General features: G+C 35.1%; 1 protein-coding gene across 1 annotated transcript in view; it reads left to right on the plus strand.

The window, feature by feature from the left end:
• LOC131045478 (exosome complex component RRP41-like) overlaps positions 1-19,529 on the plus strand; it is an 82,562-nt gene extending 63,033 nt beyond the window's left edge. The window contains exons 6-7 of the mRNA XM_057979064.2: positions 18,726-18,875; positions 19,138-19,529. Of these exons, the coding sequence (XP_057835047.1) occupies positions 18,726-18,875; positions 19,138-19,218 (231 nt within the window). The 3' untranslated portion in view covers positions 19,219-19,529. The remainder of the gene's footprint in view (positions 1-18,725; positions 18,876-19,137) is intronic.
• The last annotated feature ends 7,959 nt before the right edge of the window (positions 19,530-27,488 follow it).

A 27,488-nucleotide genomic window follows, 5' to 3' on the forward strand; every position in this document is an offset into this window, starting at 1 on the left:
AATTACTTACTTTCTACCCACAGGGAACTTAATCATATGATAGCTATTTTGATGGGCACTTACATGATAGCATATTGATGAACATACAGTGTTACTTTTATTGGCATGCATTTAATATAATATAAAAGAATACATCAAAGATTGTGAATATTATTGAATCGAAACAAATTCTCTAACAAGGCAAGCATTTTATCTTTCATTGTAGATAACCTTTTTTTTTGGTGGGTAAAAGTTGTAATTATATTAATAGAAATATCAAAGATTACATATAAGATACAAAATGTGTTGCAACACATCTCCTGCAAAGGGCAACACCAGAACCATCACCTTTCATAATATTACATTCGAATACTACTCCTATACTTGGCATTTGAATATACCTAGACTTACTACAAACATTATCCCTTGAACAAGATTACAAAAACCAAGCCATTCATTAACAAAACACCCCGTCTGAAATTTAAATTCCTCTTATTGATTAGAGGATTCTCCCTTCCGCATGCCATGACTAACCCAATAGTCCTCTTTCTTGAAATATGGTTTCTTCTTCTTCTTTTGCATTGTATCTCTTTCCTGCTCTTGTATTTCTCCTTCCCTTTCTCTCAGGTATTTTTTTATCCTTCTCCATCCATCCCATGCTTTTGCTCTTCTGGCCTCTCTGTCATCATCAGCCCCCCATACCAAGAAAGGTCGTAGAGGGGGTGTAACTTCTACAACATAGATCCATTCCCCTCTAATGTTGATGAATCCCTCTCCCAGTCTTGCCATAGCTAAAAAGGAATTCAGTCCTTGTCATGTCCCCTCCTTGATCGTTATATCTATATATATTTTAAATGAAACAATTATTATTAATTAATGTAATAATTAACAACAAATGATTATTTGAATTATATATTGTTTAATAAATATTTATTACTAATATTCTTGAAAGATTCAAATAAAAAAATTAATTAATGTTATATGATAAACATCATTTATATATATTATAAATATAATTTACATATTTGTAAATGCAATTTATATATGAGAATTAGGCCATCGTTAAAGGAATATATCTAATTACTATCAAAGTATTGCTACTCAGCAAAGAGAATTGACTTGAGGTACAAGTCGACTAATTAAATAATTAGTCATAACTATCAATAAGACAGCAACCTATTGTTAACAATGATGAAGATTGATGCTAGCGTTTATACAAGTAGACTAATTATTATCATTTGTATAACAATACCGATTCGCTATGCTTTAAAGAGACCCGATCTGTAAGAGATATGTCTCTTCAATATTCAAGGGGTGCAATCCCTTCGATATTGCAAGGTACGTAAGGAGTTGAAACTATTCCATGAAGGGATATAGAGGGAGTAGTTTTATTTTCCTTCATTGGGATCTTTATTGGATAATCGTAGTAGAGCTTTGTCCAAAAGACAAGAATCAGATCGCTTATATATACTTTGTAGACCTAAGGAAACGGGGTCCACTTTAATTAAATAACCATATAGCCTGAGTATAAAGATTCGATTAGAATAGCAAATATAATAATCACATAGGCATTTAGGAAAATATCAGAAGTTAAAATAGTACATTCCAGCTTAGGCCATTGTGTTCATCATAAAGGATAGTGTTCCAGGCATTCGTACGAAGAACAGTTAGGACAGGCAGTAAAAATCTTTGCTCTTGGTGATGGCTTAATGTCTATGCTTAATATACGAAGTCTGATAATATATTTTATGCAGAATTTAATATTACTATAGACTGCAATATGTATGACAGTCATTCCTAATATCATATGTAGTGGCAGATCAGATCTGTCTGCCCTTACAACCATTAAAAATAATTAATACCTTTAGGCAATAAGGTTTTTATAATTTATATAATAGAACTGAATATGATATAAGAAAGAGAATTATATGAAGACAGTGGAATAAATCAGATAATATATATATAAAATCTATACACCAGACTGAAGACTAACCTATAAGAAGATCATATGTAGCGAGAATTTATAACATTGAGACATGTATGTCAAGAGTTAAAATCAAGGGAAGTTATCAAGATAGGTTCTGTCTTCAAACTAGTCTTAGAATCTTAAGTTTAATATTATAATGAATAGTACTCAGTTTTGATAAAATTATATTTATTAATATTTATAACTCTCACATTAAGTTAGAATTGTTATCCCATGACTAAATTAGGCAAATCCCAAAAGGGGACATTACAGTCCCTCCTTCCACTCTTCCTTCACACATTCTCTCATCACCCTTTTGGCATCCTCCTTTGTTCCAAGGACAAGGCACCATGCCAGAAAGATGGATGAAATATCAGCTTTAGTTCTGAACTTGAAGGATGATTTCATATATGCCTCCCCTAGAAAGACATCCACCATTCTCAGGAACTTGGGATCCTCTATTTTGAAAACATGTCTCATCCTTTCCTCTGATATCACACCTTTGAAGGCGCTTTTCTGCTTAGCTGCCCCCAAGGAGAAGTTGGCCTCCATTATCCTGTGCCCGAACAGGTCGTCTACTCCTCACTCTACCTTCAAATGTCTCTGAACCTGCGCCCCACGAATTTTGCTAAGAAGATAGCAGAACTAGCTTCTGCTCAACACTACTACCACAAAATTTATAAATGAACCCCTTTGACTTTTGCCTAGGAAATACTGTCGAGACACATGTAAAGTCTTATCCCCTTTGCACGGTCTTCTAAGCTTTCAAATTCAAAGCACATGATGAGGGAGTCGGCTGTTTGTGAATGTGGCGGCGTCCTCACCTTGCAAACTACTGCAGAATCCTTCAACCTGTCAGCTCCGTTGCCCTATCGCGTACTTCTCTGTGGTATCAAAGGGAACGTGTTTCACATCATCCCACCAAGTTGGTTGTTCCTTGGTGAGAGCATTCCCAATTTGATGCCCTATTGCCAACACATTTCCATCTCTTTTGATATGCGATAATTTGAAATTTGAAAATCTAAGCAGCCGCTTTGTGATTAACTTGATCCATTTGTTTAACTTCCAATTTTGAGCCTCCCCCGTCGTAATTGCTTGGACAATGATTTGAGAGTCTCCTTCTAAATGCAACTTCAAAACAGATGATTGAGCTGCAAGTTTAATTGCTAACAGGGCTGCTTGGGCTTCTTCCTCAATATTGGTTCCATCCTTCAACTTTTGTGCTCCAATTGCCATAATTACACCATATTCATTTTGGGCCACACATCCTACTCTTGAGACTCCCAGATTCCCTTTCCATGCTCCATCGAAATTGATTTTGATCCCCTCTTTGTTTGGTTTCTCCCAATTCACTCCCTTGGGCGCAACTAAGAAAGGATCAACCCTTCCAAGCCCATTTACAGGCCTGAATTTAAGCAAGGGTCAATGCGCTTGAATGATCTTATTTGCTGCGTTAATGGATATTTTTGAAAATTATGATGAGCAGAGACAACATTCAATGTCTTTGAAATAGCTGACTCCAGCCTACGAACATCCTTTCCATCTCTTTATCCCAAAACTCTCTCCTATTCCTCTCCTTCTACACTTCTCAAATCAGCAGTGATGTAGAAATATACCAAATGCAAGAATAAACTGATTTTTCTTTTTCCAAATGCCAACTCAGAAATAGCTCCTTAAGACTGCAGTACAAAGGGGTAGACCAATTAAGTTTCTGCATCAAGAAAGACCAGCATTTTGAGGAATACTTGCATTGCAGAAATAAATGATCAAGCGTCTCTTCCGCTTGTCTATATAGAGGGCAAGTGAAAGGTCCATTAAATCCTAACTTGCACAATCTTTCTCCTGTGAGAATGTGACCTCTTATTGCCAACTATGCAAAAGTACCTGCTTTTGGAGGGCAGGGATTACTCCAAAAGAGTTTATGAGGCCATGCTTCCCTGACAATATCATTTTCCAGCAGCTGATAGCCCACCTTGACTGAATACTTACCATTTCTTGCACCACAACAGATAATTACCTCCCTTGCACCTGAGAAGACTAACTCTGTATTTTGCAACACTTTACTAAACATGGCTTCCTGTTGAGGTGTGAGATTCAGGTCTCTAATTGACTTCAAAGACCATCTCTCCACCCCATCATCCCTTGTCATGGTTACATAATTGCATGCTCTTGTTCCCCATTTCTCTATAGCCCTTTGTTTAATCTGATCCAATTCTTCCATGGTATCCAAAGCTTTATGTCCATCCCATGAATCTTTCCAAAAGTTTGCTTGCTTCACATTCCCTAGCTGCCAAGAGATATGATTTGTTATTAGTTTTCTGCAGTCCCATATATAATTCCATATTGCCGACCCTTTAGGAGGATTATGAATGGTTAGAATCCTATCTTGGCAGTCCATGTCCAAATACTTGTTTTTAAGAATCCTGATCCATTTCTTTGTGGGATTAGAATAAATATTCCACAGCAATTTTGCTCCCAGAGCTTCATTCAGAAAACTCCAATTTCTCAAGCCTGATCTGCCTGCTTCCTTTGGTTTGCATACCAATTCCCAAGTCAATAAGGGAATTTTTATTAAACTAATATTATATCTATTCCCTAATGGTCATCTTAGTTGTCAACTTAGTTAGCTTTTTAGTTCATTTAGTGTTTTAAGTTCAACTATTGCTTCTCTTATTAGAACGCATAGTTAGCTTTCTTAAGCGTTTTAGCTTTTTAGCTTTGTGTTGAAGCTTTAGTTTAATGGTTCATTCTTTTTAGAACAACGTCTTGTAAATCTCTTTATATACGTTGTATATTTGTAAATATAATCATTCAATTATTTTTCATGGTATCAGAGTAGGTCGATGGGAATTTTTAGGATTTCTAGAATTTTTTTAATCAATTTTTTAATGGAAAAAATTGTTGGAGTTTTTCGAGATTTTTCTGGGCGAGCTAGGGTTTTTGCGAAATTTTTTTGGTAGGATGGTCTCTGTCTGTAGCGGCTTTCAGTGACGACACATGAAAGTTTTTGCTTGTTCATTTCTACAAGTTTGTGAGTCACATTTTTCTTGCTAACGGGAGTGTTGAAACTTAGTAGCTTCGGTAAGATAAATGATTGAATGAGAGACTTCATTTATCTCTCATTCAATCATCTACCTTATCGATATAACTACAATATAAGTATAGACCTCATGATTAAATAAATGAACTTGTTATAATCATCTTATATGCATAATTGATAATATTACACATGCTGTGATCAGACCAGAATTATAACTACCATAGCTATCATATGATAGCATCGATTGATGCTATCATATGATAACTATAATAGTTATCATTCTAAAACACATGTTAATATCGAATCATTTAATTCATTGATTATGTTTGACTTATCCCAATCACTTATTGGGTAGCTATACGTTGCCTTGATTATTAATAACTATCAGCATAAACATGTTAATTGGCGTGACCGATAGTTATCGGTTTAACACACGATAAACAGAAAAGACGTGACTGATGGTTATCGGTACAACACATGGTAATGTGTTTATATTAAACTGAAGCGGTGTCTATGCACCGATCAAGACATGTCTTGATTGGGCATGTCTAAAAGACATGACCGATCAAGGTATGCCTTGATCGGTGAAGCATAGACTATAAGTATATGCAAATGAAGTGCTGAAGAGACATCGAAATTATTAATGTTATCTTCAGCAACTTGTGACATAAGAAACAGAAAATATCAGTAAAGAGAATAATAATATATATAACTTAAGACTTGAACATAAATTTGAATATCATTTAGAGGGAGTTTGTTTTTGGCTCGGGATTTTCTGCTGATATTCTACTAGCAAGGGTTTTATGTTCTTCTACCACACGACTACCTTCGTTTCGGATTTTTGTCTGCATATTTTGGATGTTTTCAGAAATTGTGGGTTTCGTTTCTGGTTTTTTAATAATTTTTTTCCTTAGCAAAATTATTATTTCTGGGTTTTTATAGTTTTCCCTAAAAAAAATTATTTTCGGTTTTGTAATTTGTCCACACAAAAAATTATTTTTTGGTTTTTAATAATATTTTCCTTAAAAAAGTATTTTGGGTTTTTTGGCTTTTTACCACAAAAAATCATGGGAGGGTTTTTATAATTTTGTACTAAAAAATTATTTTTAGGTTTTCATGATTTTTTCCTCAAAAATTGCTTGTGGGTTTTCATTATTTTTTCCTAATAAATTTTTTGTTGGTTTTCACGATTTTTTCCTCAAAAATTGTTCTTAGGGTTTATAATTTTTCCTTAAAAATTATCTTTAGTAATTTGCGATGTTCACGTGGGATTTTGATTATCTGGGTTTTACTGTTTTTTCCACAAAAAAGATGATTTGTAAATCCAGTTTTCAAGGTTTGATGGTTTTTTTTAAAAAAAATGGTGCGTTATTGTAGTCTGTTTTGGTTCGCACTTGGAGTTGCTGGGGCAAACATCTGCAACCGTGGTATCTTGCAGTTTGTTTTGGAGCTATTGGAGCGAATATTGCTCAATGCTCATCCCCAAAAGTTTTTGTGGTTTTTGACAAAATCGAGTTTGTTGCTCATTGGAGGGTTTGCCGATTTTTCCTCAAAATTGTAGTCTCAGGATTTTTTGCTTTTGTAATTCGTGTGTGATGGTTCTATAATTCGTGTGTGAGGATTACATCAGGTTGGACAACTTCTGGAACTCTTGGTCATTAACATTCTACACATCCTGGGAGGGTCTCCGTAACATCAAAGTGTTCTTTGCATTTGTGCATTTGTGATCAAAAGACTTGCAGTGTCTTTTGTAGTGTATTGAATACGATGACCATTAGGGAGGGTATTAAATAATATTATATCGATTCTATAATGGTCATCTTAGTTGTCAACTTAGTTAGCTTTTTAGTTTGTTTAGTGTTTTAAGTTCAACTATTGCTTCCTATATTAGAACACATAGTTAGATTTTTAATTTTTAGCTTTTTAGCTTTAAGCATTTTAGCTTTTTAGCTTCGTGTTGAAGCTTTATTTTACCGTTCATTCTTTTTAGAACACCATCTTGTAAACCTCTTTATATGCGTTGTATATTCGTAAATATAATCATTCAATTATTTTTCATGGTATCAGAGCAGGTCAATGGGATTCTTTAGGATTTGGTGAATTTCTACTTGGAATTTATTTCTAGAAATTTTTTAATCAAAATCCAAATTCAAAATTTTCAAAAAATCTAGTACTTTTCGTTTGTCAAATTTTGCCCTAAATATTTATTCTGCTATGATTCATGTCATTGATGCTTGTTTCTTTCTTTTATTATCAACCTTCTTTTGATCTAAATTTTTAATAGGTTCTGAATTTGTTTTTGAAATTGTACTCTGAAGTCAATACATTCTCTCAGCCACCAGTAAGGATGGGTATGAATCCCTTTTTGTAAATGCCCCAGTTTTTGCCCTAAATCACAATTCCAAGTAACTTTCCTACTAGGGCTAGGGACATAAACTTAATTATTATAAGATACCTCTAACTTATTGGGGAAATTCAACCATAGGGAAGCTAGGATAAGGTGACTCGATAGGGTGTCTTAAAGATCCTCTACCCTAGGCCCAAGAGTGGATATATCATCCCTCTTGGCCTCATGTGGCCCGTGCCATCCATATGAGGTGTCGTACGTAGTGAAGTGTCCTATACCCATTCCCCCTCATCTTGCCATCTATTTTCCTATTTCCTATGATTAAACTCCTTGGTGTGTTATTTCAACATGATAGAGGGATGAGGTTATTCACAACAGGGTGCACTAGAAGCCCATCTCTTCTAAGCCCAAGGGCAGTACCCTCTATACCCCCTTGGCCTCATGGGACCCCTCATTCCCCCTATCATTGCTGACTTCAATAAACATTCAGAACATATGAAGGATTCCAGTATCATGCATACATTCTACATATAATAAACAAACAACAGCAAATCATTAATCAGATCTAATTAATATTCACCGTGATATATATAAATAAGCAGTCATAAACAGCAATGTATTGATAGTATGCAGAGATATATGTGTATGTATACAGCATTTACTATGTCATGTAGAGAGAACTCATACCAACTATAGTATTGAATCGACTGCTGTGTATTTCAATATTTTATTAAATGACAAATCTGATTCCTTGGATGTCCAACAAATGAAATGTTCTCCCTATTATATCTTCCAAGGTGAGGGAGTCGCAACGCTTCATAATTATGTCTCTTGCAAGAGTTACAACCTTTCAGATTTAATCACTGCTCTGAACCTCTTAATTATTTTTAATTATATGCTTATGGAAATCGCTGCCCATGACCTTCTTTAATTAATAATAATTGACCCTTGATAGAATTGCTGTTTTATCCCTTGCCTAAGTCTAAGGGCTGCGAACTGACTGATAAAAGGACCGCGATCAGATGGTCATCAAGGCTGCTGCCTTTCCTGGTGGGTGTATGACACCCACTGATACGGAAGCAATAATGATCCAAATGAGATCTAGTGGCTTTATTGTATCTGTTCCTATGTATTGTCTAAAAGTGTTGTATCTGTTCTTATAATCGCTATACAATTCTGAGGGATTAACACTTAAGTTGGATCACAGCCTATTACCGCCATCCCATAACTATAAGCCTTCACAGCCTCAGATAAGTCCATACGAAGTCAAGAAAGGGATATTTCAATGAACTTATAATTGAAGTTTATTTTTAACAATATCAACGGGCATGACAAATTGGAACAGCAGAATATGAAGTGGAGGCATCATCCAGCCAAATCAGGATCAAGCACCACCTCATCATCATTTGCAATATCTTTCCCAGATGCTTTGGAACCGCAAACAGTCTTAGCAGTGGTAGAATAAATTTGGGAATAGGAACCCTAGGGGACAAAAAGCTGCACCGTTCATTCACGCTCACCATAGGTTGCTTCTTGAATACCATCGGTCCAGCAGCATTTCCTTCCTTAAGCACGAGAATTTGAAAAGGAGTATCATTCTGGAGGAACTTCTTAACATCCTCCTGCCTTCTATATACCTTCATGCCAACATTCCAGGCAACAATTGAAATAATGACTTCTCTTGACGAGTCCGTGAGCAGCCCCCTTAGTTTTAGAAAACATTTCTATTTCTTTCTGTCCTTGTACCATAAAACTTTAGAAGAGCAGAATAACCAAAGTATGGATAGTAACTTAGACAAGGCAACATCTCAGCTTATTTAACCAAAAACAATGTCTAAGCAGTCAACACTAGATTTGATAGCACAGCAAGCCCAAGAGGAAAGGAAATAGCTCCACACTTATTTAGAAAATGGACAGTCAAAAAAGAGATAAAAGATAGTATCTAATTGACCAGAGACAAGATACAAATTAAACACAGCAGAATGGCATTTGACACCAACAACCAATTTTTGATGCAGTAGTAACCAACGAGAAAATAATTTTTTGGGTTCCAACATACTAGATCAAATCCTCTTAAACCTCTTAGCCTATCCATCAACCAAATCAGACAACCCCTACAGCATATTAGTTTGTGAAAACCACTTATTGTGAAGTAAAGTAAGGAGTGTAGTGACTTAGTGGATGCATTCAACAATTTACAACCTCCAATTCACTTTGCATTGAACCATAGGCCCCTGTCAGATAAGGGCCTTTTTTATACACCTCTCCAAGCCTGTTCTATTCAATAATGTTAAGTTCCTTTGTTCTCTTTTAGGAATATTTAATCTTTCCTGAATAAGATTCCAAGGAATCAACTCCTCCTTGCCAAGAATGTGGTCAATTATTTTTGGACCATTAGAGTTCCAAATTAGTTAGAAGTTAGAACATCCCCTAGTGCATGGCAGAGGAGCATTTTTTTGTTCAAGAACCCACCAGATAGTCCTAAAAGCCAAAAAATGTTCTTTATTGTCTGCAATCACCTCACAACCTTTAATAAATCCTCTTGTAGACACCCAGTGCTTCCATAGGTAGCAGAAAATTGGGAGCCAAATGGTTTAAACTTAAGTTACCATATAGAATCACACAAATGTAGACTAGACCATTGAGGGCAAATTTTTGAGAGCTATTGACCAAATTGTGTAGTAACAGTTGTTTTCAGAGTTCATCATTTGTCTTGGCCTTGATTATCCACTTAACATTCAAAGTGACACCTTGAATAAAAACATTGGTTTAGCCCCATCTCTCCAATTATTTAAGGCTTAGTACACAACTTCCAAACAACTGCATGCCTTTTCTCATTACCCTTTCCATCTGACCAAAAAAGTTTCTAATGAACATATTCATTTGATTCAAATGAGAAAAGCATACCAGCCAACAAGAAGAAAAATAAATAATAGAGGATGGTAACACCTTTTGATACATTGGGAATTTGCTTGCTAGTGTTGAAAGCAAAGTCCTTAGCCACATAGAATGATCTGCACGCTACAGCAAAAGTGCATTTGGCGACAAGCTTTAGTTCTAGAGTGGATAATGTTGTGCACAACTCCTTGCATCATGTGCCATGTGTGAAACACTAGGAATTATGATGCACAACTTAAAAGTCACTGCTGAGCTCATGTGTAGCACTTTACATCACTCACCCTTCACACAACATTAAGGATCATGTTGCACACCACAATTGCATTCCCCCACACAATCACGACACACAATATAGAGCTTAGCACAAAACATTGTGCAACATTTCAAAGCACCACGCAACAACTCAATGCATCTTTTGGAACTGTTTTATGATATTCCACTTGTCAACACAACATGTGACCAAAGTCTGAATCATCGAAAGGTAAAGAGTCACATATGGAAGGCGAACTGGTTTAACTCCTATAGTGGTCTCCATCTTCACAATCATGCAAATTATGAATGTACATCTGTAACATAAACATATAGGCATTAGATTAGTGAGCCATTGCATAGGATAGATAGGAGTAAATACATAACTATACATCTCCTTGAAAGTATGCCATTGTAAAACGTGTAGATTACTACGACAATTTGTTTCAATTCTCATATTATTATTTGTCTAACCCCTTGTTCCCATATTGCTTTTGCTTGCTTACAACACATCTAGGTCCTCATCTAGAGTGTTGTCCTTCAAACCACCTAGGGTCTAGATCATTGATATCAATGTGGTTTATCTTGCATGATTTACCAAATGAGATCAAAGTGTTTGAGCCTTGACGCCAAACCACAAGATCCATTAGATTATTTTTCAAGTTGATTCAAACATGTTTAGATGGTGAAAGTGTAGAATTTAGTCCACTCGATGATCAAAGATGTAATTACAAAGGCTCTTTGAGAACAACAAACCTTTTTGTTCTGCCAATTTGTAGAATTCCTCAAATGGGAGGTTCCATCAATGCAATCATTAGGTAAAGCTTTTAGTGGTTCAGTCCTCTCTAGGTTCCAAGAGGATTTAGATGGCCCTATGTTTGAGGGTACAATATAGATGTTGTAGACAACTAGTTAGGTTTGATTGTGTTGTATCTTTCTATGAATGACTTTTCTGATGAAGAAAAGATCAAGATTGTGCTTCTAAAAGTCTAAGAAGTTGTGGTAAGCCTATACACTTTGGGAGGCAAACTAGACAAAAGGAACAGTTTAGCCTAGTTCATAAAATTTCTTGGAAGCCTGCAAGGGTGAACACTATCTATTAGAATATTTAATTCTATGTTAGTCACCTATTTTTAGTTCCTTGGTTAATGGTCACCATCTAGTTATTATTGTGAGATTTTGCCAAGATCAAGGGCACAATGAAAAGGATAAAGAGAGACAATAGAATGACAAGAAAAACTGTATTCTCATCAATATACAAATGATCAACTAGATTAACCAATACAATGAATATGAGCCTACTTATATAGGCAAGGCCATATGGATATACGAGCACACAATCATGACATGTGGCTCAATGAGAAACAAGGGTAGGTAAGAAATACTAGGGGTAGGTAGGAGAAATAATATAATATTCCACAAGAGGTGGATGACCCACTGAATGTGGAGTGTAACAGCAAAATAAGACCACAAAAGGTGGAATTTCTCCCACAAGTTATATCCCTATGTACACACTTCCCTAAGTGTCTCATATCCAAACTACGAAGAGATGCATTATCCTAAGTTAACTTAAGTAAAGTGTAATAATATCCATGATGAATATTTATTTACACCAACAATTATTTATATTGTGGTATGTTTCATGCAATGCAATCACCGATATGAATATAAACAATGAAAATCTATTTTCTACAATTCATGTGTTTAAGTCTCTATTTTATTTGCTTACAATATCTTTATGCTAAGGAAATGCTCTTAATATATAAAAAAAGATAGTTTTTGACTGTTTTTCTTAAAAAAAAAAATCTTTTTTTTTATAAATCCGATTTTTTCTTGATTTAAAAAAAAATCACTTACTTTTGGTTTGCCTATTAATTCCCCAAATGATTAATGCTCCTATGGTTTAAACTATTAAGTAATGAGCAGAAATGTACAACATACTAATTGGGGGTCTATAGGGGTTCATGTGGAATTGACAAATGTCAACTTGGGATGCAACAAAGGGCTTTCTTCTTTAGGAATAAAAAAGAAAATCCTCTTGATTTTTTTTTTCCATTTTGAACTTTGAAATTTGTATGAAAACCATAGCTTTGGAATAATTTGTTGACCTTATAATTATGGAAACTGAATTTTGAGCTATATTCTTCCCACATCGAATCTTGCTTACTTCCTGATAAATCTTTGACTTTTATATTTGTTGCTAAGCATGCACACGGGGTGTCTTATTATTTGTGTTAGTGACTACTTGCCAGAGTTGTTAAAGAAGTCATGTTCTTAAGCTTCTTTTAACTTTTCTTAGGATCACATTATTCCTATATGATGTGGGGTAGATGTCTTCTTATTGCATACCTTACATTCGATCATCAGGTGGTTCAGCTATCAGCTTCAAGATATCCTTTGTTAGCTATCTCCTCTTTAGAAGATCTTCCTTGCCACAGCTTTTAAACAGTTAAGAGATGATGCTGATATAATGAGGTCTTACATGTATTAACCATCTTCCTTCTTTAAGGTAATCCTCGGATGCATCCCCTTATCTTCTCCCCTTTGAAAGGAAAGCTCAATAAGGTAATTTAAGGTTTGCATCCTACATCCAAACATCCTAGCCTTCTTATTTCCAGCCTTGTAGTCCAGTCCAATGCTTGCCTTTTATTCAAAACTTCTTGCTTCAATTTTTTTAAGGCCTTATTATTTGCTTGTACTATTTGAGGCAACACTGGTAAGGCATTCTTAGATTTCTCTTGGTCAGATGAGGTTTCAGTCTCTTCTGAGAGGAAGAGCCTGCTGGTTGTGGTCTTCTGTGGCTGGTGACTAGAAGGAACATTCATGCTTTGGGAGAAACCTCTCTTCTTTCGTTTTATATGCTGGCTAAATGTGCTTGTCTTTGTGAGTGGATTTACTTTGGCTGTCAGTCCTTACAAATGTTTTGTAGACCTATTATACTGATCATATTTTTATATTCTGATCCTTTTAGTAGAGGCACCAGTCATTTTGTAACATCAGCCAACATTGGCATAGATGTCACAAGGCCAACCAGCAGGAATACTCTAAATTGTACCTACTATCAGCCTGCCTGAAAACATCAGAATCATATCTGCAAAACGAAGATGTTCACCTCTCATCCTTATGGATCCTCTTTACAGGTAGAATGCATATGGTGGAAATGGGGTGTGCTGGACCTCTATGTTACTGGGTTCTTCCTTGCAGGCCTGGGTTCTGGTTCTGGTTCAGCCTGGGTACTGGTCCGGTCCTGGTACATCCCTCTCTGGGTTCTCCCAGGGTACTGCCCAGGCGCCTGGGCAAACCTAGGGATGTACCTGCAGCCTTGGCCACCCAAAAAGCATTAGGTTCTATGCAATGATAGACTTTTGTGCATCTGATTTGGCTGTCATGGAAATGTTACTGTGCACTTGATGCTACATAATTATAGTTTGAGACATGTTCCATAAATAAATTTAAATTGAAGGTTTGCAAAATTGACAGCGCTGTGCAAAATGAACACAAGTAGATCCTCCAGAAATGACAGCTACCAAGAAGATCTGCTCCTCGTTTTGGACTATCTCACCTAATTCCAAATGTTTAAAATATTAAAATATAACAACTCTAGAAGGTAAATAAGACAAACTTTATGATTCCCCAACCAACCATTTCCATCAAGCCCACATGCTAAAATTATTAGCACATAAAAAATTGTTGAATGGTACAAAGCAGAAATTATGAAGGTGAAATAGCTGTTGATTTTTTTTAAATGATGCAAATTAGACTAATTTTGCAAATTTAATCTGAAGTAAATATCAGTTACCGACTTGATCCTATCAAAGTGTATTCTCTCTATAAAATCTGTTTATTTTCTCTAGATAAAAAAAGCTTTGCCTTTGAAACTAGGAAATTTTGAAAAACAAGTATAAAGAGAGAAATTGATACATGACCCAAGATATAAGAATCGAACAAAATTAAACTCTCTAACAGTAATTTGGAAAGGACTAATGTAGACTATAGTGCATTTCCCAAACGGCAATGCATTTCCAAGCTGGTTTACAGTTTTTTGTGTGTGCATTTTCCAAACGGCAATGCATTTGTGTGTGTCTAAATGCAATGCATTTCTGTGGTAGTTTATAATTTTTTTTTTGTGTGTGTATTTTTGTCAGTGCTTGAATTCAACAATTTACAGGCAACTTTTTTAATGAACTGACTGGTCTCCTTATTCGAAAGCGGTAAACATAACTGGTTTCCTTATCATTGTGCCCCTTATTTTTTATATGTTTGACAAAAATAGAGGTTATTTAATAGAATCAGGGGTCCATTTAAAAAACCATAAATCCCTTATTTCTCATGTGTAGATGAGTTTCTGTATAAATCATGTTACGTTATTAAAATGCTGTGAAGAAGGTTGAAGATTCAGCTATTAGAGGCTACAGGAAGTTTGGAAATCTTTCTTTGTTTAAAGTTGACAGGATGCAGAAGGTTTACTATATAAAAAGCTGACAAAATCGAAAGAAGTTACTATCCTTGATATGGAGCTTTGTGGCCGGATAGTGGCACAGACTGAGCTGTATCAGTTGAGACTTTAAAAGCACGTGAATACTCAATAGGAACTGGTTTGGAGAGACTGGAGAAAGGATGCTCTTAATGCCTTGGTTAGAGTTTCCTGATAGGGGAAAGGACCCAGTAGCCGCCCATGTACCAATAACTGCTCACCTCTTGCATACTTAATTCCCCAATTACTATCTAGTTACCCACTTGTGTACCCAGAAGTTAAACATTGAATATTTAATTAGAGTTGTGTAAGTTTTTTGGTGACCATAGTACATGGTAATTGGGGCATTTGTGCATGGTATTGGTCAAAACTTTTATTAGAGTAATACGTATTAGAGCAGTTGTGCCAATTTTTTGGGTGGTTGTAGTGCATGGTTATTGGGGCGTCTATGAATAGGTATCGGGTGTCACTTCTAAATGACCAGTTTTTGACCTTTTTGCACGTAACGAATCCTCCTGTTTTTGTTGTAACTAACTAGAAGCTGAAACAATAGTGTTAAGGTCTGAAGTCACATATGAAGAAACCCAAAAATTTCGTTGAAATCCAATGTACTATTTAGGAACTTAGGGTGCGGGAAGTTAGGTAGGCGACTGCTGGGTCCTTTCCCTGCATCCATAGTTGGACTACTCACGACTCCGCTCGACTTGCCAAGCCCTTGAGAAAAAAACTCGGGAAAAACTCGGCAACGTAAAAGCACGCTTAATTTTAATAAAAAAATGCATTTTTTTTGCAAAATTTAATGAGAAGATGCATCCAATGAGTCAATAAATGATAACACAAAAGAAACAAGCTGATTCTAGATATATTTAAATGCAAAGTGTCTACAAAATCGCATCCTCATGAGGAATGCTGATGGCTGGAAGCAAAATAGTAAATAGGTTTTGTAAAACCAAAAGTAAATACATCATTACAAATTACAATTACAACTTCCTCTTCCCAGCTCTAGCTAAAACTAGGGGAGAGGTAAAACTAGAGGGCCTAGTCCTAGAAGTTTGCAGTGGGTGTGACTGTGCCTCCTCGCTCGGTATGGCTGGCTTATCCTCCATCCTGGATGAAGCTATGTCTCCACCTGCTTGTGGCACTAGCAATGACTCCTCATCCTCATCCTCTTCCTCCTCAATGTCATCCAGCGTGAAACTAAATCCACCCCCCTCCTCCTCCATAGCTTGCCTCTCCAAATTATTGTTGTCATCCTCAGAAAACAATGGAGGCTGCTCTTGTGATGCCCAATCACTATAAGGATCTATATCATCCAAGTCAAGTGGACCACTTGCTACTTCCTCTACCTTCCTTATGCGCAATCGAAGATTATATTGCACAAAGACAAGGTCATTGAGGTGTTTTTGAGCTAGCTTTCTCTTCTTCGTGTTGATGGCTTCAAACAAGCTCTAATTGTGCTCACAATTGGATGAACTACAAGGTTGACATAAGATTCTGAGGGCAAATTTTTTAAGAACATAAGAGCCATAATTGAAACATTACACATGTCATATGATCTACAAACGCGCAATATTTGAAATTTCATCATTCATACTCGTAGTTTCAAACTTTCAACTCTAAAATGTATAATACCAAGATTTCTTCAATGCTAATTATGTTGTTATATGGAACCTAATCAGACTCGGAGGTTAAATTTTCCCTACTTCCATCAGCATAGTTTCCTCCTATATTTTTCGACGGGGGTTTGGGGGCAGCGCCCCCAAGTTGGGTTAATTTTCTTTTATTTTTCACTCCCTCAGTTATGCCAAATGAAGGCAAAAAAATAAAAAGAAACTCACTTTTAAAGTTTGCATGACGTTTTTTCTGGGTCGCGTGAGTCCATTTGAAAGACTCGCGAGTCCTTGGCGAGTCGACTCGTGGCTCCCATGGACTCGCGAGTCCACGAGTATTAAAACTATGCATGAAATATAACTTAAAGTATAAGTGGGAAATGCCACTTATACTTAAATGTTATATTTCATGTGTATATTCTGATGAAGAGAATGAAACTGACTTGAAAAAACAAAAATTGATAATTTTTTGACATGTTTGGGCCTCTTTTTTTAGTCTAGCCGAGTTTTTTTCAAAAAAAGAGTTTTTGCTGCGAATTAAAATCATAAAAACTCGCAGAGCTCAAAAACTTGGCGAGTTTTTGAAACTCGTAGAGTACTTTGCGAGTGTTCCATCTATGCCTGCATCTATTTTCCAGTTTCAAAATTCTTTCTTTGGAATTGAATTGATTTACAGGATATCATGGTCATATTTTTCTTGATAATCAACAACATTAACCTTCTTTTTTGACACCCTTTCCAATAAGATAGAGATGTATATTTGCGAAGCAAAAGTTCAGACATATACAGAAGAAAGAAATAATAGATTGAGAAAATTTATGAAGGAGTATAAAGAAGATTTTTTGAAGTAATTTATATTTATTCCTTTAACAAGGCATCAAAGATTTAAATATGATTATCCAATGTCTATCGAAGAAAAAAAAGGATGAAAAGATGGGGCTCTCTGAGCAGCTGATAGAAATATACCAAATAGGATGCTGAATGCCACATTGGAAGTAACAAATAGAGTGGGGGCACAAAATCAAATCAACTCCAACCACTGTCACTAGAGAGGATCTATGGGGGAGATAATATTTCATCTAGAGAGAAAAACATAATTTTAAGGGTGATCAATTTTTATCAAAGATTCTAGCCCCTTATTTTTCCAGGATCTGAACTCTTCATGTTCTCTGCTACCAATTTAAGTGGCTATAATTTCTCCATTAATTGTCGTAGAGTTTTTAACAGTGTTCCTTTACTGTTGGATATAGGAAAAAAATTGTGAGAGCTCTTTAAGGCGAACTTCTATAATAGCTTTGAAGTTTTTGATTCGTACAATCTAAAGTTTCTAGTTCTGTCTCTCTCTGGAATTTAAACCTTTAAATTTAATCTATTTTATCAGACGGTATCTCCTGATTCTTGAATGTGGTTTTTAAATTTGTATTTAAATATAGAATTTTATATTTTCTGTTTGTGTATCAAATTCCTGACTCACAAAATTGGCACCGTTACTGCAGATGTATTTGCTTCTTCACATGTTCTGTGTAACTTAGCCTCTGATTGGTCAAGTAAACAACCATTAATTTTTTTACATGCTCAATAGTGAGCTTAATGACCGTTTTTATACCCATAACATTAGCATGGTTGTTGTTGTTATGCTGAAGTTTCTAACTTCTAAGGAACTAAAAGGCTCTGGATTATCCAGAGGAACTAAAGGGTTCTGGATTATCCAGCTTATTTTAAACATTGCCTTCTTCCTAATAGGTTGCCTTTGCATTTCCACTTAATTTAATTTAAAGCATCCTTTCACTGAGGTTACCGAATGTTACTTTATGGACTCACTCAATTTTGCAAAACCATTAGGACCTTTTCTATTCTGCGAGAAATCATTAATTGTTGTTGATGGCTGCATGCTCAGTAAAAGTAGGTATTTTAAATGAATTATCAATGCCATTTCCATTATTATCTTCTTTTGGCACAATGCTACTAATATTATTTTTGTGACAGTTGTGAGAAGTGTACATGCTTCTTTAGACATTCATCAATTCATTCTTTAAATATGAATCCACTATCCAGACATCGGACCTGAAAACATTGTGATGGTCTGCAACTGGGTTCTCAGTTATGACATTTTAATTCCTTAAAGGGTTTCTTACTTTCATCTTTCTGTGTATTTCTTTCAGGCATCTATTGGTAGAGATCTTATTATTGATCCAATTTCAGAAGAGGAGGATTGCCAAGATGGAGGGTTGATGGTAGCATGCATGCCTTCTCGAAATGAGATCACACAACTTACCATTAATGGAGAGTGGTCTACGACAGCAGTATCTGAGGTAGGTCTTAGACAAACACCTTATCTTACTGTTCAGTTGTCAACTTCTGCAGGCTCTACAACAGTATACAAATAAATCAGCTGGATTCATTGCTTTCCGATCAGATCTAATCATTAATTTTGAAAATATATGGGTTTTCTCTAAAGATTTGCAAGCTGATGAGTACGTGCTGAATGAACTACAAATGCAAGTTCCATGTGCATTTTTTATATTTTATGTTTACTGTATGCTAGTAATGAATAATATTGTGCCTTGCTTGCAGGCTTTGAACCTTTGTCTTGATGCATGTAGAAAGCTGGCCGATATTATGCGGGTATGTCTGAAAGAATCAGCTACTGAGTAATCATGAAATGGACTACTTCAGATGGTTTGAAAAGTATGATGCTCAATTTTGCAATTTGAGTTGGTAAAGTTAGGAGTTAGTTTCAGAGAATGTCATCGTGTCTTATTTTTACCATTGTTCCTTGTGTAATCTCTTGTATAGGAAAGTTTGACTATGCTTATACCCATACACATTTCCAGATCTTCCATGTAATAGCTGACTACATTATTAGAAAAAATAGTTTTTGCATTGAAGGATATTTCTTTTTATATGGAAATTGCAAAAAAATTGTATATTGAATATATTTTGGTAAATCAAACCTTTTTTGCTCATACCGAAAGCTTTACCCGAGAACTAAATCAGTTGCAATTTATCTTATATATTTATCATGTTATAACGTGCATATGTCATATGTCACCAATATATATACTCTTCTAATATGTTGAAACTACATATATATAGGCCCCGTCATTTTGAAAAGCTTGGAATACAACAAATGTTGATAGCTAGGTGGAGGTCCCATGGCAGATTATATTCTGGGGTATCCCACATGAGTCCATGATAAGGAAATATACTACTATATATTATAATGGACGGGCAAGGCATTGAGCCACCATAGCTTACTAACTCCTGTTATGAAATATTAAGACAAGGCTGAGTACTGGGTGTTTTGGATATAGTGATTCTCGGTTGAATTAGATCAAGAATTGCTCTAGTCAGCATGGCTGTCTCTGGTTCCTCATCCTCGCCCTCATTGTGCCTTTGAGTGGAGACAAGGGAAAGAGGTGTCACCTGGAGCACAAGGGGAAGAATATCTGCAGAGGATGCATCAGGAAAGACAGGCTGAGAGGGGGTGACATGATCAATAATTTTAGATTTCCTGGAGTGAGAAATTTCTAATCCAAACCTAAGGGTTTGGCTGCAATGAACCTGGGATCTTGCTAAAGATATGGATGAGGCTCCCTTGCTTGGCATTAGAGGACTGTCAAAATTAGTACTTGATCCTAAATAGTGGCAGGGACCTATTTTTTGTACGATGACATTGAAGGGGTCAAGAACCAAATAGAGCACTTCCGTGGATTTATGGAGAGCATGCAAAAGATCCACATTTGTGATGATTGAAATTGCAAAGGGTCTCAAGGTAATTCTATCCACTAAAGCTTGGAGGGACTTTGTCAACTATTGTGATTTGGACTTAGATAACGATTTTGTTGAGATTATTCCTTCAATGATGGAGGCAAAATGTGTTGATTGTAATTATGTGAAGGGCAGGGAGGGGCATGTGTAATTTGCCCCTCCCCCTGATAATTGTGATTTAGACATTTGTACTACACTTTCATTGTGGCTCATGGGGGGCCAAATTAATTAAACACTAATTGTCATTAACAACTTCTCCAAATATGAACCACAAATCATCAAAGCAACATTTACTAATTTTCTTGAAGGATAAGCATTCAACTAACACACAAGCACACATCTACACAATAGAACACCAAATTTAGGTGGAAACCCAAAATGGGAAAAACCATTGAGAATATTTGCTTGGATCTATTGCTCAAATCCAGCCTCAAAATAACAAATTATGTACACTATGAAGTAGGCACCAACCTATCAAAGACACTAATCTCCAATTGCTATTGCTATTGTAGGCACCAATCTCCTACTCCATGATCTAAAGCAACTCAGCAAGTGAGACACCGATTCCAGTGGAACAAAAGATGTGAATTGTGGACTTTCAAATTGAATACACAACTTGTATTTGATTTGATCATCCTTTAGAACACTTTGCCACACTACATGTGATCTTTTGATGAAGCTACACAATGATTGGGACACAACTCACATAACATCACCCTCATACTACACATCAATCATTCAATTATTGGACATTGCAATAATGGACACTAGGAATGAACCTAGATCAATTATGTGTTACAATGATTATTACATTTACATGTTGGCCAAGGAAAAGATTAATGAATTTTCAAGTTGGCCGCAAGCTAAACCTTCACTAAAAGTGTAATAAGTCAGGTCCAAAAGCCCACATGTTACCTTTAGAAGAAAGAATACGCTATGTGTTATCCAATGTCTCAATGATCATCCACGTGCTATCTTTGGTTAGTACACATTACAATATTGTGGCACATCAATCCAAAACAACCCAGTCAGCCAAGCCGCACAATGACCACTTTGTCATTTTTAACTTTCTCACAAAAGCTCAATGCTAAATTTTTTGGAATCTAACACCTGTGTAGACATACTCTCCTTCCAAACTGGAGGTCATAACACTCCAATGCGGTAGAATGCGGAAAACAACAAGTTGTTAGTGAAAACACATTGTTTGAGGAACAAATCTCTCTAAAAAATTGCAGATACTTTCAGATCACTTTCAACACCAAGAATGGATGCAAGATGATATTACAATCATACTACAAAATATCTCACAACTTGTCACTATACTTCCATAACTCAACTGCATAGGCATTATGATAGTTGTGGCTATACAATTACATGTTGATTCGACCCTATAGTGAGCTCCTTTGACAACATATACAATTACATTTTAAGTATGTTGATTCCTCTTATCATACCTTTGACACCTTTGACATCACTGACAACATATGTTCAACAATGGACATTAAAAGTTATTCATTCTCAAAATCTCTACAGATTGGTGAACCTTGTGGTTTGTAGATCTTGAGCTTTAATGTTTATTTTTGTGGCTCCTGGGTGCTCAACCCACATTACATAGAGAACAAACAAACAAACAACCACATAACTATAAACATGTATTTTTCATACAAACATACATAAATGCTGCATGTATTCACAACGATATTTCAAAATGAAACATGCTATTTCATCAATGGACATTAAAAGTTATTTATTCTTGAAATCTCTACAGATTGGTGAACCTTGTGGTTTGTAGATCTTGAGCTTTAATGTTTATTTTTGTGGCTCTTAAGTGCTCAACCCACATTATATAGAGAAAAAACAAACAAACGAACGACATAACTATAAACATTTTATTTTTTGTACAAACATAAATGTTGCATGTATTCACAATGATATTTCAAAATGAAACATGCTATTCGATATCACCATAAAAGAATTAATTGACATGCATATATTTAGATAATCTATGTAGAAGATATAGAAAGATATCATATTTAAAAATATTATTATATTATATTTATTATTTGAATAATTTTATTTTTAGTATTAGTATTATTTTTAATATTATATTATTATATTTATAATATAATATTATTATCTTATCCTCACTTTTTGATTTTATAATTAAATTATTGTTATCTTATTATATTAAAATAATCAAAGGTATATTGCATTTGGATAAGGACATGATCTTTTTGTTTTTATGTACCCACTCTTTCAATCTTTATGTAGAATGCATCTTATCATAAATATTTTTATTTAATTTATGCATTTTGAACTTCTATTTATTAATGCTTTGACACCTCATAATATTTTCTAAAAGCATTAAAAAAATAACGGTTTCAAATTTTTACATAAGATTATGTAGAAGAATTTTGAATTAATATTTAGATCATGCTCCAACATTGGCTTGCAAGATTATAAATGATGGAGTTAAGATTGTAAAAAAATTGTTTTGAATTAGTAATCTATAATATTAGCGAAAATATTTTTCGCAACGACAACTCTTTTTTATTTATTCCAAATTAGAAAATCTTATGTATCACTTCAAAAATAAAAATGAGATGAACTAATTGTGTATTTATCTTTTCTATGATAGAGTCCTCTCATAGATGAAAGGATCTAGGAACTCACTTTATTTATGGGATAATAAATAAGGAAAGTGACATGATCAATGTTTTTTGAAAATTCTTGTTTAAAGACGTGTCGTAAATTGCACTCTTTAATTGTGAGTCCAATTTCACACCCTTTTAAGCAATTGTATTAGTTTCTATTCCCTCGGACATTTTTAGGACCATTTCTAGCCTTGAATTTAACCCCCAACTTATGGAGATATGTCTTATCTTATTTCAACATTCAATTATCTTATTCCACATTTAATCATTGTCAAAATAAAAAATTAAGATTGAATCTAATATTAGGGGCCTATAATCTTGCATGCTATTTTTAGAGAGCCTATTTTGGTTGGACCATGCTAATTAGTTCACTTGTCTCGCTAAAAACTCTCAAAATTTTGAATATTTTAAGTGACAACCTTGACATTTCAAAATTTGGTCTCAATTTATTATTATGATCATTTTATGCCAACTTTTTATTTAAAATTAATATTGTGGTTCATAAATAAGCTAGTAGCTTTCGACATTTGGACATACATACATTGAGATCCATGACATGCACTCCTTATGATAGCAAAAAGTCTACTAGATTGAGTACTCAAGTTTGCAAATCTCAAGAATAATCAACAATATGAGCACACGATTATACTGAGAGGGGGGGTGAATCAATATAATTCAACTTTTACCAATTAAAAACTTTATTAATCATAATAACATCATTTACTTTGTATTGATAATTATGATCATCAAAAGAACACAATAACACATGATATTTACACGGAAACCCTTATGGGAAAAAACCACAAAAAATTACTTGCTTATAATTTTCTCTTACAATAAGTTTGTAGGCTCCAACCTATAGGAGACACCAATCCCCTTCACTCTTTGTAGGCACCAACCTATTGGAGATACTAATCCTCAATTCAAGAGTTTGTAGGAACCAACCTACTAGAGACACCAATCCCACACTGGAGCACCAACTCAATAAGAGACTCCAATTTGTGCTTCTAGGATGTAACCCCAACTCAAATTTCCACCTTGAATGTTGCTTCTACAATGGATGATGGACAATTCAATCTTCTTCTCAATTCTTTACATGCAAATATGCCTCTCAATGATTTTATCATCTCTTCAAATATGCCTTAACTATTCTCTATGGTTTTGTCATAAATTTCTCTTTATTTATTTTTATCATAAACTTCTTTTCCAAAACTATTCATAAGTCCTTCAAAAGTTTATTCATAAATCCAAATATGCTTCATTTATGCATATATTCATCTTATAATTCTGCCATATATGTCTACTTATGAATCTAATCTTAATTCATGCACAATCATCTTTCACAAAAAAAAACTAATAAAAAATATGGTAATATCTTCACATAAATTTCTACCTTAATTTTTGTTTCGACTTCATAAATATTTACTCTTAACCTCTTTGATTGTTCTCTATAAATACGTTCTATGCATAGTCCTCTCTTTCAAATTTGCTATCTTGAATGATATTCTATATCTTCTTCCTGCATAAATATGCTACTCTATATTTGATATATCTTTTTCACACACATTCTTTATATGCCTTTCTTGTTTATCTTTACTTAGAATACAACCGTTGCCTTTTAAATTATACTAATTGTAGCTTTTGAATTGCAACATTTTTCTTCTTGTGTTGTTGTTTTTGAGCTATTTTGTCTTGTGTGGCATTTGTCTTATATGTTGATGTTTTTGTTGTATACAATTTTGACTTACAAAATCTTAAAACTTTTTGTCGTATTAAAGCTTTCAAAGCCAATTTTATATATATATATATATATATATATATATATATATATATATATATATATATATATATATATATATATATATATATATATTGATCGGTAATAGGTATTACAATTTCAGCTGCTCTGTAGCGTACCACTAAGTACCATTAACTTAAGACAATATGGGATCTCACCCCTCTAATATAGACGCTTTTGACTGGAGCTATGAACCAGTGGGGTCACAAAGGGGGACCCCATTCCCGAGGTGAACAAGTTGAGGCATTAATGCATCCAATGTAAGTCTCATGCAACTTAACAATCCATTTGATCCATATTACTCCTTATAACTCCCGTCTCCTTATCTCTCCATAATACTTCTTATATCTCCCTTCTCCTTATCTCTCCATACGCCTTATATCTCCCTCTCCTTATCTCTGCACACTCCACCTTGTCGCTCCATATCAACTACTTATCCCTCCACTAGGACATCTTATCACTCCAGCTAGCAGCAGGTTCGCACATCCGCTGCACCGAGGAAGAATCACACCGCACCAACAGTCACGGGGTCTTGGACAACATGGAAGACATCACTGAATGCACCAACGAGCATACAGGGGCATTAACACCAATGCAGGGGAAGCATCGATCGCAGGGGGAGGAGGCAGAACGACGATCCAAGCACGCACCAAGGCACAAACAGGGGGAACCAGCATGAGGGCATCACTCGGGCAAAGATTCGAACCTATGACCCACTATCAACAGTGGGGTGCAACTTGCTGTTGCATTGCGGGGTTAACCCCCAAAGCCAATAATATATTAAGACGAGTTGAAGGTCTTATTTCTTAAGTTTCCTAATAATACTATTAGAAATATTATGCCAAACCAAACACAAAAGCACAAGTATTTGCTCAAATAATGTTCCTTCTTGAACCTAAGACTCTTCATGCGATGAAGGAAATTTGTTTTGTTGGAAACAAAATCATGTAGATAAATGAAGCCGCTAAAGTCAGTTCAAAGACATGGTGATTTATTCCATTTTTGCTCTACAAAGAGATTTGAGGAAACATTGTTGTATTCTCGAAGAAACTTGCAATTCATACCCATCAATCTTTTTAGAACTCAATTCCATGAATTCACTAAGGCAAAAGAAAAAAGCATAAATGATCCATAAAGAACATCTATTGCAATCATTTTATAGAGAATAGGTAGGAGCTCGTGACACTTTTCTTGACGAATATTTTATTGATTTTGGAAACCAACGAAAGGTTAAAAAGTTTATAAAACTTCATCGGGTTCCACTGAGGTTATTAAAACATCATTGACACTCGAAATGGTTATCAAAACTACATGAAAGTTTGACATTCAAAATCTTTCTATCAGCTCTCATTGAAGATTAACAATGTGCTTCGTGGGACCAACCAATTTATAGTTACAACAACCACTTATTAAACATGCATTTGGTTGTATACCTACCCTAGAACAATTATTTTATAAAACCATAATCTTATCTCTACCTATTTTTGTCTACATAGAAATTAAGAAAATTCTCTATTATTTTATAACTATTTAATTCATAATTATCGTAATACGTAAATATTTATCATAAATTAGCCAACGATACACATGTATGACATAATACACATGGTGGGAGTTGCAAAATGAAAAAAATACACACACCTAGACAAATATTGGAATAAAAGACAGTTAATTGCTTTTCTATTAGCTCTCATGTGCTTGACATATTTTTATTGGCTTTCTTATTAAAATAACAAGAGTAATATATTACTATTAAGGTGAATACAATACCAAAAAATGAAGGCATCCGGGAGAACCGGGGAAAATGGTGAAGAAGAAGATGGCCCAATGGAGTTGGATTTGTCTGGAGTTGTCAATCGAGATATCAAGCAATATAGTCAGATGGCATTGATAGCACGGACTATGGGGAATAAGAGACCTAGAGAGGAGATTAGAAACTAGATTCGAAAGAATTGGTGTAATGGTCAAGAAGTCTATTTTATGCCAAAACAATTCTTTACGGTTGAGTTTAAGAATAAGGAGGACAGAGATGAAATCCTTGCAGGGGGTCCATGGAGTTTTGGGAGCGCTTTCATTTACATTAAAAAATGGACACCAAAGTTTAACCCGGCTGCATACAATCCAGAGGAGAAACCAGTCTGGGTGCGATTGTACAACTTACCGTTTGAATTCTGGAGCGTAGACTGTTAAACAGAATCAGTAATTCACTGGGCATAACCCTGGAGACTGATATGGGAGACGACGACCAAATACATTTGGCAAGGATAAAAATCATTACTCTTAACCCCATTCCCAAGAACATCCGGTTGTTAACAGTTGCAGGATGGTCGTTACAAGAGTTGGAAAAGGAAAAAAACATTTTTTTTTTGCCTCAGATGTGGAAGAAGAAACCACAATGTAGACAGTTGCAGAATAATTGTCAATAAAATATGGAGACAAAAAGAGTCTATTCCTAATCCGGAGAGGAATGATATTGATAGACCCAAACAAACGCAGGAAATTGATGCTGCAGAAGAAGGGATAGAAGGGACAGAAGCATGCCAAGAGGGAAGGAGATTGTTGATGAAAAACCATTAAAAAAAGTGGAGCCCACGAGCGAGGATGAGATTGATTTGTTGGAACCAAGGACGATTAGTCAAACGCCTGCAAAATGGGTCAAGAAGGGTCCTCCCAAACAAACAACGAGAAGGAAAACTAATAAA

This window comes from Cryptomeria japonica, chromosome 10 (assembly GCF_030272615.1).
Source record: "Cryptomeria japonica chromosome 10, Sugi_1.0, whole genome shotgun sequence".
Taxonomy (NCBI): Eukaryota; Viridiplantae; Streptophyta; class Pinopsida; order Cupressales; family Cupressaceae; genus Cryptomeria; species Cryptomeria japonica.